General features: G+C 44.6%; 1 protein-coding gene across 1 annotated transcript in view; it reads left to right on the forward strand.

Moving 5' to 3' along the window:
* Nucleotides 1-896: 896 nt before the first annotated feature.
* Nucleotides 897-16,188, forward strand: part of LOC311111493 (protein mono-ADP-ribosyltransferase PARP6-like) — a gene marked incomplete at its 3' end in the record, with an annotated part of 15,896 nt that continues 604 nt past the window's right edge. Inside the window, exons 1-20 of the mRNA XM_084154230.1 lie at nucleotides 897-945; nucleotides 2,574-2,711; nucleotides 4,775-4,852; nucleotides 5,464-5,558; nucleotides 5,753-5,813; nucleotides 5,928-6,018; nucleotides 6,152-6,218; nucleotides 7,613-7,762; nucleotides 8,232-8,382; nucleotides 9,158-9,289; nucleotides 9,604-9,699; nucleotides 10,047-10,139; nucleotides 10,249-10,374; nucleotides 10,551-10,616; nucleotides 10,794-10,861; nucleotides 11,160-11,208; nucleotides 11,327-11,439; nucleotides 12,691-12,763; nucleotides 14,453-14,522; nucleotides 16,011-16,090. Of these exons, the coding sequence (XP_084010356.1) occupies nucleotides 2,709-2,711; nucleotides 4,775-4,852; nucleotides 5,464-5,558; nucleotides 5,753-5,813; nucleotides 5,928-6,018; nucleotides 6,152-6,218; nucleotides 7,613-7,762; nucleotides 8,232-8,382; nucleotides 9,158-9,289; nucleotides 9,604-9,699; nucleotides 10,047-10,139; nucleotides 10,249-10,374; nucleotides 10,551-10,616; nucleotides 10,794-10,861; nucleotides 11,160-11,208; nucleotides 11,327-11,439; nucleotides 12,691-12,763; nucleotides 14,453-14,522; nucleotides 16,011-16,090 (1,662 nt within the window). The 5' untranslated portion in view covers nucleotides 897-945; nucleotides 2,574-2,708. The remainder of the gene's footprint in view (nucleotides 946-2,573; nucleotides 2,712-4,774; nucleotides 4,853-5,463; nucleotides 5,559-5,752; nucleotides 5,814-5,927; nucleotides 6,019-6,151; nucleotides 6,219-7,612; nucleotides 7,763-8,231; nucleotides 8,383-9,157; nucleotides 9,290-9,603; nucleotides 9,700-10,046; nucleotides 10,140-10,248; nucleotides 10,375-10,550; nucleotides 10,617-10,793; nucleotides 10,862-11,159; nucleotides 11,209-11,326; nucleotides 11,440-12,690; nucleotides 12,764-14,452; nucleotides 14,523-16,010; nucleotides 16,091-16,188) is intronic.

A 16,188-nucleotide genomic window follows, 5' to 3' on the forward strand; every position in this document is an offset into this window, starting at 1 on the left:
TCCTGCCATAACACATCAGCAAAGAGTGAGACAGTGCTCCTTACTACGAGTGGACACACAGCAGAGCCGAACGGACAGTTTGTCCAGAGCCTAATCTCTCCATTATATTGGTCAGTACTTACCACGATGCAGGGATCTAACCAGGGTAAACACTGATTAAGACCGTTGCACAGAGGCTAATTGCCATTGTCTCAGACTCTGATTCAGCCACTGTACCGTATCCTAAACAATAGGCGGCTATATAATTGCTATACACAATGCAATATACATTAAATACTGTATCATTGCTTCTACATTTCATGAGTTAATTAGAATGTAATACGTGTAGTGTTTGGTGGTTTCGTTCCTGAGGTTTCACTGTATATCATTTTTTCATTTAATCTTTTAGAAAATACGATTTGTGAGCATAACAGACAGAATGGTCCTAAAATAGTCTCAGACAACACACACACACACACACACACACACACACACACACAAACACACACACACACACACACACACACACACACACACACACACACACACACAGTCATCACAGCACTAACAGGACTGCCATTTTCCTCCATTTTTCTCACCCCCTTCTCCCCCTTAGCAGAAACATAGTCAGCTGCAAGTCACATGACCAGCTGCTAGCTCCAACTGAGCATGCTCAGGCCCCTAAGTGTTGTCAGGCAAAAAATAAGACGGCAGTATGAGCAGAGATCTGCAATAGATAAACACAGACATAGAGCAGCCACCGGGAAGCAGAGAGGCTGATACCGACAGGGAGAGAAAGGGAGGCAGCAATTTTGGCATTTACAATTCTCACTGCTGTTTTTAAATCATTTTATTTTCATTTTTCATTCAGGGGGGACATAGCAGGGATATAAAAGCAGGTGTTCCCTTTAAGAGGGAAAGGATCAGGACCAAGGACAGCATCCTCCATCTCCAGCTCCTGTATAGGTAAGTGTGTCGGCCGGAGGAGAGGGGGAGTGGGGGAGGGGTAAAGCTGCATGTGTCTGCTTGTGTTTAATTCTCATTGAGGGGATGAGGGGAGGGGGTCAGTTTGCATCTCTATCGGTATGTGAGACGACAGAGCGAGGCGAGAGGGGGGGTCGGGGACATGGCAATGCCAGTGGGAGGGGGGGGGGGTTACGCTCACAAATCGTATTTTCTAAAAGATGAATTGAAAAAATTATATATAGTGAAACCTCAGGAACGTATTACATTCTAATTAACTCATGAAATGTAGAAGCAATGATACAGTATTTAATGTATATTGCATTACTGAACATCCATGAAATATGGAAACCCTTTAATACCAAATTTACGCATGATAAATACACTATAGTTGAAATGTTATGTGGTCTCGCTAGTGGTGGCTTCTGGTGAAACAAAATGGCTCAGTTTTGGGGAGAGATGAGCTTGCTGAACTGAGTAAGCACAGAAGAAGAAGAAGGGAGAGAGAGAGAGATGGAGAGGAAAAGAGAGACAGTGTTTCTTCATTTTTATTGACTCATAAGTATCTGGCAGAGGAGGCATCGTTGGATTTGTTGTTGACTCTAACAGGCACAGGCTGTGTATGTGTTGTGAGTGTGTGTGTTTATTAGTGTGTTCTGTGCCAACAACCTGTATTCAACTATGAGCATCGTACTGGAGGACAGGAGTCCATTACCATTATGCAGTTTAACTGACGTAATCTTTTTTTTGTGTTGGATGTGTCACTCTAGTTCTTTTGTCATCTATGTTGTGATTTTGTCCAATGTAGAAAAGGTATTGCCCTCAGTGCATGTTGTGTTTAGCTTAGGGGACACAATGTCTGATGTGTTTACATCTGAATGTAAAGATATGGCAGCTGAAATATGTGGAGGGAAGTACAGTATAATCTGGAATGCTATTATGTTTTTGTTGGGAGTTTATAAAAGTACACACCTGGTACCATCTAGCACAGTGATCTCATCCTCTGAGGTCATTATGAGGTCTGAGAGCCTAATGACTGATGATGATTGCTTTGTTGAAATATCACAATTTTAGGATGCTGAGAAAATGTTAAAAATGCCCTGAGAGAAATATATCCATCCCTGGCTTTAACTCCTAATTCAGCCAGGTAAATATTTTGCACAATTTCAATGATTATTCCTAACAAAGACTATTCCTAAACTTGACAGTGCAGGTAATACAATGAAGTGATTTTATCAAATGGGCTACCCTTTCCTTACCTTTTGTATACAGATTGAAAAGGTCAGATGAAGATTCTGTTGAAGATTCAGATTACCAAAACATAAAATTGTGCTCAAAGCACAACACATAAAGCCTCTCTCTCCCACACACTCTCCGTCTCCACGGTGATTAATGGGACGGTGATAGACGGCAGAAGTGGCTGTTGCTAGGATACATGGCAAGTTGGAGTGCAGATGATTAAAGGGGAAAAGGTGGCCACCATTATGAAGTGGCAATGCGGAAGATGTCGTTGCATCATTATTTTGTAAACTGTGTTTATTACAGGTATATGCTTTGTGAAATGCTGAAATAAGAGACAAACTGTCAACTTATTGTTATTGTTCCTCCTGTCTCTCATGCCAAATGATTAGGTACCACAGTTTGAGAGGAAGTCCGAGTGACCAGGCCAGACTTCAACCTCAGTCCCTCCACCTACATGGAGCTCAGCTGTTATGGATGGGAGAAGCCTAACCCTGTCTGAGAAACCCCTATGAACAACAGACCCAATGGTGAGACAACCTTTATAACACCATATCCAATGGTAGTATCATAGTCGTAATACTGTAGTGAACTGAGTTGATAGAGTGTCATCTGATGTCTCTGTTTATCATCAGACTGCAGTTATCATAATAGATACAGTCAGAATGGCTCTGTCATTGATGTATGTAGATATACAGTTGAAGTCGGAAGTTTACATACACATTAGCCAAATACATTTAAAATCAGTTTTTCACCATTCCTGACATTTAATCCTAGTAAAGATTCCCTGTTTTAGGTCAGTTAGGATCACCACTTTATTTTAAGAATGTGAAATGCCAGAATAATAGTAGAGAGAATTATTTATTTCATCACATTCCCAGTGGGTCAGAAGTTTACATACACTCAATTCATATTTGGTAGCATTGCCTTTAAATTGTTTAACTTGGGTCAAATGTTTCAGGTAGCCTTCCACAAGCTTCCCACAATAAGTTGGGTGAATTTTGGCCCATTCCTCCTGACAGAGCTGGTGTAACTGAGTCAGGTTTGTAGGCCTCCTTGCTCGCACACACTTTTTCAGTTCTGCCCACATATTTTCTATAGGATTGAGGTCAGGGCTTTGTGATGGCCACTCCAATACCTTGACTTTGTTGTCCTTAAGCCATTTTGACACAACTTTGGAAGTATGCTTGGGGTCATTGTCCATTTGGAAGACCCATTTGCGACCAAGCTTTAACTTCCTGACTGATGTCTTGGGATGTTGCTTCAATATATCCACATAATGTTCCTTCCTCATGATGCCATCTATTTTGTGAAGTGCACCAGTCCCTCTTGCAGCAAAGCACCCCCACAGCATGATGCTGCCATCCCTGTGCTTCACGGTTGGGATGGTGTTCTTCGGCTTGCAAGCTTCCCCCTTTTTCTTCCAAACTTAACGATGGTCATTATGGCCAAACAGTTCTATTTTTGTTTCATCAGACCAGAGGACATTTCTCCAAATAGTACAATCTTTGTCCCCATGTGCGGTTGCAAACCATGGTCTGGCTTTTTTATGGCAGTTTTGGAACAGTGGCTTCTTCCTTGCTGAGCGGCCTTTCAGGTTATGTCGATATAGTACTAATTTTACTGTGGATATAGATACTTTTGTATCTGTTTCCTCCAGCATCTTCACAAGGTCCTTTGCTGTTGTTCTGGGATTGATTTGCACTTTTCACACCAAAGTACGTTCATCTCTAGGAGACAGAACGCATCTCCTTCCTGAGCGGTATGATGGCTGTGTGGTCCCATGGTGTTTATACTTGCATACTATTGTTTGTACAGATACCTTCAGTCGTTTGGAAATTGCTCCCAAGGATGAACCAGACTTGTGGAGGTCTACAATTCTTTTTCTGAGGTCTTGGCTGATTTCTTTTGATTTTCCCATGATGTCAAGCAAAGAGGCACTGAGTTTGAAGGTAGGCCTTGAAATACATCCACAGGTACACCTCCAATTGACTCAAATGATGTCAATTAACCTATCAGAAGCTTCTAAAGCCATGACATCATTTTCTGGAATTTTCCAAGCTGTTGAAAGGCACAGTCAACTTAGTGTATGTAAACTTCTGACCCACTGGAATTGTGATACAGTGAATTATAAGTGAAATAATCTGTCTGTAAACAATTGTTGGAAAAATTACTTGTGTCTTGCACAAAATAGATGACCTAACCGACTTGCCAAAACTATAGTTTGTTAACAAGAAATTTGTGAAGTGGTTTGAAAACAAGTTTTAATGACTCCAATATAAGTGTATGCAAACTTCCGACTTCAACTGTATATTAGATATATAAGGCCTGATGCCTTGCTGTCGATAACTACTTAGCCAAACAAAAACATAATAGTGAATCATCATACATGTTTTACAAATGATGTATTGAATATCTGTGGCTTATTTCATGTCTAGTTGTCCTTTGTTTATCCAAATGGATCTCCGTCCATCCCTTTGACGTGATATAAAAAGCTTTATTTTGAAGTCTTTGAAGAACTGGCAGCTAAATGGACAGAGAGAGAGAAAGGATGGGAGATGAAACGATAATAATTGTGTCTGTATGCCTGCAGGACATCAAAGGCCAGTCCTGGACTGATGAGGAATCAGATGGGGAGAATGAGTCTGAGCAGTTCCTCTATGGGATCCAGGTACCCAGGCTGTCACCACATCCTCCCAGACCTCCTATCCCTCCCAGAGGGCAAACCGGACAAAACTGGTTGAAATGATGTCATAATGACATCATTTCAACCAGTTTTGGCCGCTAGGCTCTTTGGTCCAATGCAATCAGAACCAACACTTGGGATCTTCAGAACACCCCCTAGGGGTCTTCAGTAACTGCAATCTTATTACATAAAATCCTATGTGAAATACACAATATCTTAATCTTTCAATCAGCTTTTTACTCAAAGTTATCTCTAAAGGCTCGAGTTGAAAGTACTGTAAATCCAGTTCAGTTTTAAAACTCTATTCTCCAGTGGATTAAGAACATCTACCAAGAGATGAGAGCCTGTTTGTAGGCACTAACGTGTGTGTGTGAAAGAGATAGATAGAAGACAGAATTAGAGATAGAGAGACACACAGCTACACAGTCCTGTGAGACAGCAGAACAGGGAACTGGCCCTGTACCTTGTCTAATACTACAATAATTTTATACATGAATATCAGTGCAAGCTCATATTACTGTAAATGGATGCTACAGCAGCAGTCCTATCTCCATGAATAATTCAGTGGTCTGACCTGTGCCGCTCCTGGCCTCCAGGGGAGCTGTGCTGCCGACCTGTACCGACACCCCCAACTGGATGCAGACATCGAGGCAGTGAAGGACATCTATACTGACAGTGCTGTCTCTGTCAGGTACTACAGTACACACACAGCATCTACAGCCAAGACTGTAAACCAACACCACTAACTGTTATTATCATTATCAGTAAATACTCCTCTACAGAGAACATCAGAGATACACTGAGATATCAAGTTTCTTAGTATGGAAAAGCTGATCAGTTTATGTGATTATTAAATCTGTATGTTTGCTATTCTTCCTCTTTCAGAGAGTATGGAACCATTGATGATGTGGACATTGACCTTCAGATTAATATCAGTTTCTTGGATGTGAGTTTTCATTTTAATTTTCTCTGGGCATTCCAGTATTACAATTCATCGTACTAGACAGTGTATGTGTATATCATATGTGTGTGTGTGTGTGTGTGTGTGTGTTTGTACTAGGAGGAGGTGGCAACAGCCTGGAAGGTCATCCGAACAGAGCCCATCATTCTGAGACTGCGCTTCTCTCTCTCCCAGTACCTAGATGGACCGGGTGAGCAAAGCCCCAGTGGCTGTGGTGTGTGTGCATGTGTTCGCCTGCCTGTGTATGTGTGCCTGTGTGTGTGTAATCAGTGCTGAGCTCTTCACTCCTATGTGTTGCGTAATAATGAGTCATCTATTCTCAGAACCGTCAGTGGAGGTCTTCCAGCCCTCCAATAAAGAGGGCTTCAGCCTGGGCCTGCAGCTCAAGAAGTGAGTTCTACCCGAGTCACATGCCACTCAGCACGATTACTCACATTCTGGTTCAGAGAGGCTATCCATGGGTCCTACGCTCAGTTCACAAGATTTCTACCATTTTCAATGACACCTATACAACTTACACTATATATGCAAAAGTATGTGGACACCCCTTCAAATTAGTGAATTTGGCTATTTCAGCCACACCCATTGCTGACAGGTGTATAAAATCGAGCACACAGCCATGCAATCTCCATAGAAAACATTGGCAGTAGAATGGCCTTGCTGAAGTGCTCAGTGACTTTCAACGTAGCACCGTCATAGGATGCCACCTTTCCAACAAGTCAGTTCGTCAAATTTCTGCCCTGATAGAGCTGCCCCGGTCAACTGTAAGTGATGTTAAGTGGAAACATCTAGGAGCAACAACGGCTCAGCCACAAAGTGGTAGGCCACACAAGCTTATAGAATGGGACCGCCGAGTGCTGAAGCGCGTAGCGTGTAAAAATCGTCTGTCCTCGGTTCCAACACTCACTACCGAGTTCCAAACTGCCTCTGGAATCAACGTCAACACAATAACTGTTCGTCGGGAGCTTCATGAAATGGGTTTCCATGGCCGAGCAGACGCACACAAGCCTAAGATCACCATGCGCAATGTGAAGCGTTGGTTGGAGTGGTGTAAAGCTCACCGCCATTGGACTCTGGAGCAGTGGAAATGCATTCTCTGGAGTGATGAATCACGCTTCACCATCTGGCAGTACGTCAGACGAATCTGGGTTTGGCGGATGCCAGGAGAATGCTACCTGCCCGAATGCATAGCGCCAACTGTAAAGTTTGGTGGAGGAGGAATAATGGTCTGGGTCTGATTTTCATGGTTTGGGCGAGGCCACTTAGTTCCAGTGAAGGGAAATCTTACCGCTACAGCATACAATGACATTCTAGACGATTCTGTGCTTCCAACTTTGTGGCAACAGTTTGTGGAAGGCCCTTTCCTGTTTCAGCATGACAATGCCCCTGTGCACAAAGCGATGTCCATACAGAAATGGTTTGTCTAGATCGAACACCTTTGGGATGAATTGGAACGGCGACTGCGAGCCATGCCTAATCGCCCAACATCAGTGCCTGACCTCACTAATGCTCTTGTGGCTGAATGGAAGCAAGTCCCTGCAGCAATGTTCCAGCATCTAGTGGAAAGCCTTCCCAGAAGAGTGGAGGCTGTTATAGCAGCAAAGGGGTGACCGACTCCATATTAATGCACATGATTTTGGAACGAGATGTTCGACGAGTAGGTGTCCACATACTTTTGGTCATGTAGTGTATATTATGGACTTAAATGTACAGTAGAGTCAATAACATCTGCTAATTGCGGCCAGATTCAGTGATTGTGACTGGTTGTGCTGTTTGCCCTATAGGATCCTGAGTACGTTCACATCCCAGCAGTGGAAGCATCTCAGTAATGAGTTCCTGAAGGCCCAGCAGGAGAAGAGACACAGCTGGTTCAAGGCCGGGGGAACCATCAAGAAGTTCCGCGCAGGACTCAGCATCTTCTCTCCCATCCCCAAGTATGGCTCCTATTACAGCATCTAGTACTATCACGGCTACTATTATAGTTTCATATTCATTTTCCTGGTCAGATGTCATCATCACTGTCATCTCAGTAGTCAATGGGTACGTTTACATCCATTCAATATTACAATTATTGTGAATACTCTGAATAATATCATATTTCGATTAAAACATTTACATGGTTTCCAAGAAGAACGATTTCACTTACAATCGTCTATACATGGACTGCGCATAATCAGGCTTCCTGATGGAAAAATGTATGGCCATAATCAGCTTAATATCGAATTATTAGTGTGCATGTAAACATGCTCACTAATTGGTTGCTCTGAACTTTCGTGTTCGTATAATTTTCTTGTGTAGGTGTCTGAATGTCTGTCTGTATGTGTATGTATACAGTACTTCCAGGTCTATGCAGTAATGGTCTCTGGGTTGTGTGTGTGTCTGTGTGTGTTTGTGTGTTCCCAGGTCCCCAAGCTTCCCTCTGATCCAGGACACGGTTCTGAAGGGGAAGCTGAGTGTTCCAGAGCTGAGGGTGACCCGGCTCATGAATCGCTCCATCTCCTGCACCATGAAGAACCCCAAGGGGGAGCTGTTCAGCTACCCCTCCAACAGCCAGGTCGGAGCCCACCGCCCCTCACCACCACCACCACACACCCCTCTCCTGACTGGCCCTCTTACCCCTACACACATCAGCACAGACAACACAATATTTATTTATTTTTATTTATTACGTTTATTTGGACAGGGTAATGTACAACAAAAACATACATCTCAGAAGTGAGAAGGGATGCGTTGCACCAGATTTTGCTAACAACTAATTTAGATCTGCAGTCCCCGGGCAGGTGAACATATAAACATGAAAACATTATATACAAAAGGACAACATACATTTTCAAAAGAGCAGTCAGGACATACAGACACGTTTCAAAACAGAGGTCAAGACGTTACACATACTGTAAAAGTCATTCCACCTATTGCTGTTGGACCTGATGATATTTGAGTTGTAAAACACATAAACACACGTCTAAATATTGCACAGAGCCCAGTTATTGCACCTAATGAAATTGCACGTGTGTGTATTTTGATGTGTATTCTATTGCATTAAAAAAAGTCTCTGTGGCCTTACAGCTAGCTTGAACAGTCAAACACAATACATCAGCCATATCAGAAAATGCATGAATTCAGTAACAAGCAACTATTTCCCCATTCTATTATCCATACTATCTAAAAAAAAATCTCATTTTGAACTACCTGAGAACTTTGACTGTTCCCCTCCCCAACCAACACACCTACAGTACTGTACCTACCTTCCTTCCTGAGCCTCTCCCTACCCATACCTGACATGGCTGGCACCGTGTCCCATAATGCTTTGTCTTCACTGTACCCATCAGACTGTGGCTGTCCCGGCGGCCAGGGCCCCAGCGCAGATTACCACGAGGCAGCTGATTGAATTGTTTTTCTCATCCCAGGCGGGCGGCCACTGCAAGAACATCCCTACCTTGGAATATGGGTTCTTAGTCCAGGTAGATACAACATCAAGGACAATGCTAGAGCCCTAATAGGCTTTTAGTTCACTCTAAACATCCTTCCAAAACAACTCCAAAGCACAAACACTGATAGGACTATCAAGAGTCAATTACCCTTACAGGAGTTAGAGGACATAGTATGTGCTTAAAGAAGGTCTCCACCTCTGTGTAATTGATTCATTAATTGAGTCGGATTAAAACATTGATAAGAGACCCAGTCACCTGATGATGTCATTATAGGATAGTGATATATGGGGCTGTTGGAGAGGAGGGAGTGATTGGCAGGAAAACCATGTTTTGTCTCCTGACAGATAATGAAATACTCGGAGCAGAGGATCCCCACTCTCAATGAGTACTGTGTGGTCTGTGACGAGCAGCACGTCTTTCAGAACGGATCCATGTTGAAGGTAGACCACTAAAAAAACATACAGTTTGAAGTGAATTTACAAACCCCTGTTATTTCTGCTTTATATCATATTTGCTTGATTCCAAAGAGCACTCCTTATGTTGTTTAAACGTTTCAATTATGTTATGAGCAAGTTTCTATGTTTCACTCAGATTGATGTTTGTTGGTGTGCGTGTGTGCGTGTGTGTGTGTGTGTGTGTGTGTGTGTGTGTGTGTGTGTGTGTGTGCGTGTGTGTGTGTGTGTGTGTGCGTGCGTGTGTGTGTGTGTGTGTGTGTGTGTGTGTGTGCGCGTGCGTGCGTGCGTGTGCGTGTGCGTGTGCGTGTGTGTGTGTGTGTGTGTGTGCGCAGCCGGCTGTGTGCACTAGAGAGCTGTGTGTGTTCTCCTTCTACACTCTGGGTGTGATGTCAGGAGCAGCAGAGGAGGTGGCCACTGGAGCAGAGGTGACTGCCTGAATAACAACGCACACACACACTATCTCTATCCCCCTGTCTTGTCTGTCTGTCCCTGTCTATCTGGTGATAAGTGATCAGGTTTCATGTTGATCCCTAGGTGGTGGATCTGCTGGTGGCGATGTGTCGGGCTGCTCTGGAGTCTCCTCGTAAAAGCATCATCTTTGAGCCCTACCCGTCTGTGGTCGACCCCAACGATCCTAAGACTCTGGCCTTCAACCCAAAGGTTACTACTGTTGCTGTGGTTACACACCATGATACAGGATCTCATAATGTGTAATAACATTCTAACACATTTCTTTGGGCTCATTTCATGGGTTGTAGATATTAATCCAATGTTTTTCTCTCTCCCTGTCCTCCTGATGCCTGTCTCTGTGGCTTCCTCTTGCTCCCTGGTCACAGAAGAAGAACTATGAGAGATTGCAAAAAGCACTGGACAGTGTCATGTCCATCCGGGAAATGACCCAGGTACTGAGGCTGGGGGAGGCTGGGATGAAGGAAGGGCAGTTCTGTGCTGGACTTGGGCTGTAAAAAGAGACTATATACTGTATGTATTGTTGCATTGAATCGTCTCCTTGTCATATTTAGATTTGGAAGGGACGAAAGGATAGTGGGATGTGAAATAATGAAAGCTGTCTTTTACAGGGCTCATATCTGGAGATTAAGAAACAGATGGACAAACTGGACCCTCTGGCCCACCCTCTACTGCAGTGGTAGGTAGAAGATCTCTGCTTACACACCCAGCAATCTAAACCTCCAACCCTGTTCTGCCTCTTTCACTAACCTGTTTTTCTTCACCCCACCCTATTCCTTCCTCTCTCTCTCTCTCAATACAATTTCAATTTAAGGGCTTTATTGGCATGGGAAACATATGTTTACATTGCCAAAGCAAGTGAAATAGATAATAAACAAAAATAAACTATAAGAAGATTAATAGTAAACATTACACTCACAAAAGTTCCAAAAGAATAAAGACATTTCAAATGTCTCTCTCTCTCTCTCTCTCTCTAGGATCATATCCAGTAACAGATCCCATATCGTCAAGCTGCCTCTGAGTAGGGTATGAATAACACAGATCTCTGATGTCTGCTCTTCCTCGTAACTGTTGCCGTGTGTTCTCCAGTATATGATGCTCTATTCTCTCTCTACTTCCTTCCGTCTTCCTCTCTCTCCTATAGCAACTGAAGTTCATGCACACATCCCACCAGTTCCTGTTACTCAGCAGCCCGCCTGCCAAGGAGGCACGCTTTCGCACCGCCAAGAAGCTCTACGGCAGCACATTTGCCTTCCAGTGAGTCCCCTCTCTCCCCCCTAAGGGTGCCACTCCCCTGTAGTGGTGTCCTATACAGTAAACTGGCAGCACCAACCTCCCCTTAACCATAGACTCCCACATACAGAATAGGTACTACGCTTTATTAAGATTAAAATCACTTTATTCGTCAATTGTACACAAAGTCCAACCGAAATGTATCCCAACCCCTCCCAAAGACACACAGGTTGGAGCAGGGGGCTGCCATACTGGGCGCCCATGGAGCAGTTGTTGTGGGGGTTAAGTGCCTTGCTCAAGGGCACAATGGCAGGCAACGGCATCTAGGATTAGATACCGGCATCCTCCGGTTGCCAGCTCACTTCTAGACCAATTCTTTCCCTGTTAGACCCGGGATTCGAACTGGCAACCCTCCAGTTGTTGGGTCACCTCTCTAACTGCTAGGCTACCTGCCGCCCAGTCTTATAGACAGAGACCCACATAGCTGGTAGTTACAGCATCCACCAGCTGACAGCACAGTGAACAGACACCACACCCTGTTTTCCCAGCAGTACTGGATCCCTGATGTAGTGATATCAGTGTGAGCAACAGACAGAGTCAGACAGCCATGCCGCTGCAGTACGAAAGGCACTAAACAGAATTATGCATGGCACTATCTCAAAGCAATCAAAACTGGCTCAGTCCCTCAGGGAGCTTGCTGATTTAAATTCAACAACCACTCCTTAAACATTGTCTCTGCTAAGAATAACAGCATGGCTACCATGTTTCACCCCTGGGGTTTATTGGAATACAATAAGAGATGAGAGACGGTACAGTTTGATGTATTCCCACTGAGACTTCTATTCACGTAACATCCTGCTGCTGAAAAGAGAAGGAGTGATGATGTAATATTAGGAGATTTCTGAGCTGTGCTTGTGCTGTAGGTCCTCAGCCATTCTGCTGTTTTTAGCAAACAAACATGCCAAGTTTAGAAAATGTGAGAAAATAGAATTACTATCTCCTCGTACAATCAGCCAAAAACACAGTGTTAATAGACTTGTTGCATTGCCAATAAGATGTAGATATCTCACGGGCATGAATGCTTTGCTCAAGGTACAGTATAACAATCAGTCAATAAATAGTTGGCATGGAAATAATTGTGTTTTGAACGCTCTCTGCACAGCATTGTTGGAGCCTTTAGAAAGCACTGGCCACACATGAGAGGCCCTGTTTGAGGAAGAAGTGTTCAGTATTCACAGCTCTCCTTATCTCTCTCTCTCCCTGCACCTGCTCTAGTGGTTCCCATATAGAGAACTGGCACTCCGTTCTGAGAAATGGACTAGTCAATGCCTCTTATACCAAACTGCAGGTATGTAGCTCCAGCAGTTCGCTGAACTAAGACGCATCCTCCCTTGGACAGCGCCTGTCTGTCCTCCTCACACACAGTGCAGGTTGGCTGTCCAGCTGATCCATTTTGACAGTAACGGATGCCAGGTTTCTCTCTAATTGTATTGGACGCTTTAAAATGCCAGGCCCACCGGTAATTTCCCCTGGCATATGTCGAGCACTTCCTGTTTCCTGCTCTGACAGCAGCAGACGCCACGCCTCTTCCTGTCCTGATAGAGAGGCGGAGGGGCTGTGTTGTCTGCTGGGGGCTGGGGGTTACCAGTCGGCCTGGCTGGAGGCGTAGCTGCCTGGGTTGACCACTAAGAGCACTGAGTAGACTAGGTCAGAGGTTACAACTGCTGCCCCGCCCCATGTCTGTTTCGCTATTGAGGATCCACAGAGCGGGTGAGTGGGTGAGGGATCCAAGGAAGGTCAGTAACGGTCATCACATATACTGTCTCTCTTATTTTCCTCTATGCTGAACCTAATGATGTTTAGTATGTATATGGCTGAACCTTCTGGTAGTTCAAGACACTGTACAAGACATTAAACCACACGCACAATCATCTATTTCTATGTCTATAGACTCTTAAGGTTCGTCCTGTATGCACCTTTGAAATGCGCCATCTCGCTACTTCCTGTAATTATATTTGCTGTATAAATGTGAGAAGTCAGCAGGGTGTTTGTTGTCAGTGAGTGGTTTATTATTAGTATATTACTGTATTAGAACCTTTGTTGTTAGATCTTTGAAGACTCATCTTTCATTTCCTTGTTCTGCATCCCACGCTCTCTCCCTCCTCTTCACCTTGAGCATTTGTTTGTTCATTCTCTCACTCCATTGTTCTTTTCATCACAGTGTGATGGCTAACTCTCCTTCAACTTGTACAGCAAATCTCATTGTGTCTCTGTCTCTCTCACGATGTCCTTCAGATAAATGTCATCTCTGTCTTCTAGCCCTCATTCTGTTTTCTAAACTCAGAAGCTATTCTTCTTTCTCCATCCAGTTCTTCCTGCACTCTCACAAAGTATTTCTGTGGGTGTTCATGTCACCTCTCCACTGGAGCTGAAACTCTCACTGCTCTGCCATGGGTGACCATCAAACATTCCCCATCTTCATCATCCATCTTCATCCTCTTCATCCTCATCCTTCCCTTGTTCTGTCGCCATCCGTTCTGATGTAGTTCCACATCATTATGGATGGTTTACATGAATGTTCAACACAAGACTTCAACATGGACGTATGTTGCCTCACCTCAACATCTTATGAGGTCTTTGTGGGTAGTAGAACAGGAGACTATGTGGTTTTACAATAGACGATGTATTGCACTTTAGGCAGGTTTCTTATTCTATTGCACTTTACCTCGTGGTTCAACATTGAGCCCACTGTGGGCTACCTTCTACCTTCTCTCTGCACTGCTACCTCTCTGAGTGTGTCTCGTGTGTGTGTGTGTGTGTGTGTGTGTGTGTGTGTATGAGCGTGTATGAGCTTTTGTGTCTGTATGAGAGTGTGTCTCTGAGTGTGTGTCTCTGAGTGTATGTTCCTCTGGCAGTGTGTCTCTGAGTGTATGTTCCTCTGGCAGTGGGTCTCTGAGTGTGTGTGTGTGTGTCTCTTGAGTGTGTGCGGTGCTGCTGGGCTCTCAGTGATTCTTCCCCCTGCTCTTTTCAACACAAGCTGCATGGTGCAGCCTATGGAAAGGGCATCTATCTCAGCCCCATCTCCAGCATTTCCTTTGGATACTCAGGTAGGAATGACCCTCTGTCCTCCAGGCTATGGCCTGCCCTCTCTCTCTCTCTCTCTCTCTCTCTCTCTCTCTCTCTCTCTCTCTCTCTCTCTCTCTCTCTCTCTCTCTCTCTCTCTCTCTCCCTCTGTCTCTCTCTGTCTCTATCACTCCCTCTCTCTCACTCTCTCTCTCTCTCTGTCTCTCTGTCTCTCTCACTCTCTCTCCCTCTGTCTCTCTCTGTCTCTCTCTCTCACTCTCTCTCTCTCTGTCTCCCTCTCTCTCTCTGTCTGTCTCTCTCTCTCTCTCTCTCTCTCTCTCTCTCTCTCTGTCTCTCTCTCTCTCTCTCTCTCTCTCTCTCCTCTCTCTCTCTCTCTCTCTCTCTCTCTCTCTCTCTCTCTGACTCTCTCTCTGTCTCTCTCTGTCTCTCTCACTCTCTCTCTCTCTCTGTCTCTCTCTCTGTCTCTCTGTCTCACTCTGTCTCTCTCTCTCTTTCTGTCTCTCTCGGTCTCTCTCTGTCTCTCTCTCTGTCTCTCTCTCTGTCTCTCTCTCTGTCTCACTCTGTCTCTCTCTCTCTTTCTGTCTCTCTCTCTGTCTCTCTGTCTCTCTCTGTCTCTCTCACTCTCTCTCTCTCTATGTCTCTCTCTGTCTCTCTCTCTGTCTCACTCTGTCTCTCTCTCTCTTTCTGTCTCTCGCTCTCTCTCTGTCTCTCTCGGTCTCTGTCTCTCTCTGTCTCTCTCTGTCTCTCTCTCTCTGTCTCTCTCTCTGTCTCGCTCTGTCTCTCTCTCTCTTTCTGTCTCTCGCTCTCTCTCTGTCTCTCGCTCTCTCTCTGTCTCTGTCGCTGTCTATCTCTGTCTATCTCTGTCTCTCTCTGTCTCGCTCTGTCTCTCTCTCTCTTTCTGTCTCTCGCTCTCACTCTCTCTCTGTCTCTCTCAGTCTCTCAGTCTCTCTCTCTCTCTCTCTCTGTCTCTCTCTCTGTCTCTCTCTCTGTCTCGCTCTGTCTCTCTCTCTTTCTGTCTCTCGCTGTCTCTCTGTCTCTCTCTCCCTCTGTCTCACCCCTCGTCCTTCAGACTGTTGGCTGTGTCTGCTCTCTGTGTTCAGCTGACTTGTCTCTGTCTCTGCTACAGTCCATCTTCATCTATGGGTTGGGTTCACCTACCTGTGCTGTCCCTGTGCTACATTACCCTGTGTGTCCACTGTGGGGCTTCTGGTCTGGTCTGTATGTGTCTGGCTCTGTGCATTGCATATCACACCGTGCTGTGATCATGTGGTCATCTGATGTCATCTAGTTTTGTGTGCATGTGTGTCCAATTCTAACTGGGTAAGCAAGAAGCCATCTTTAAGTAAGGTTGAACAATACCCTGACCCTATGCCATCCTCACATCCTCTGTTTTGTTCCATCAACAGAATCCAAAGTATGTTCAGCTGTTGACATGTTCAGCATATGGTTGTAACTCAGCTCCAGTACAGCTCTGACCAACGTTGTGTTTGTTTACATCCGTGTGTGTTCAGGGATGGGTAAAGGACAGCACCGCATGCCCACCAAAGATGAGCTGGTGCAGCGCTATAACCGTATGAATACCATTCCACAGGTACAGTGTCTGATGGTGAGAGACTCATAAATGTAGGACTTACAACCATTTTCCCTTTTGATACGGGTTTGAGCATTACATCATGTTCTGTATTGACT

The sequence above is a fragment of the Coregonus lavaretus genome (assembly GCF_964263955.1).
Source record: "Coregonus lavaretus genome assembly, chromosome: 37".
Lineage (NCBI taxonomy): Eukaryota > Metazoa > Chordata > Actinopteri > Salmoniformes > Salmonidae > Coregonus > Coregonus lavaretus.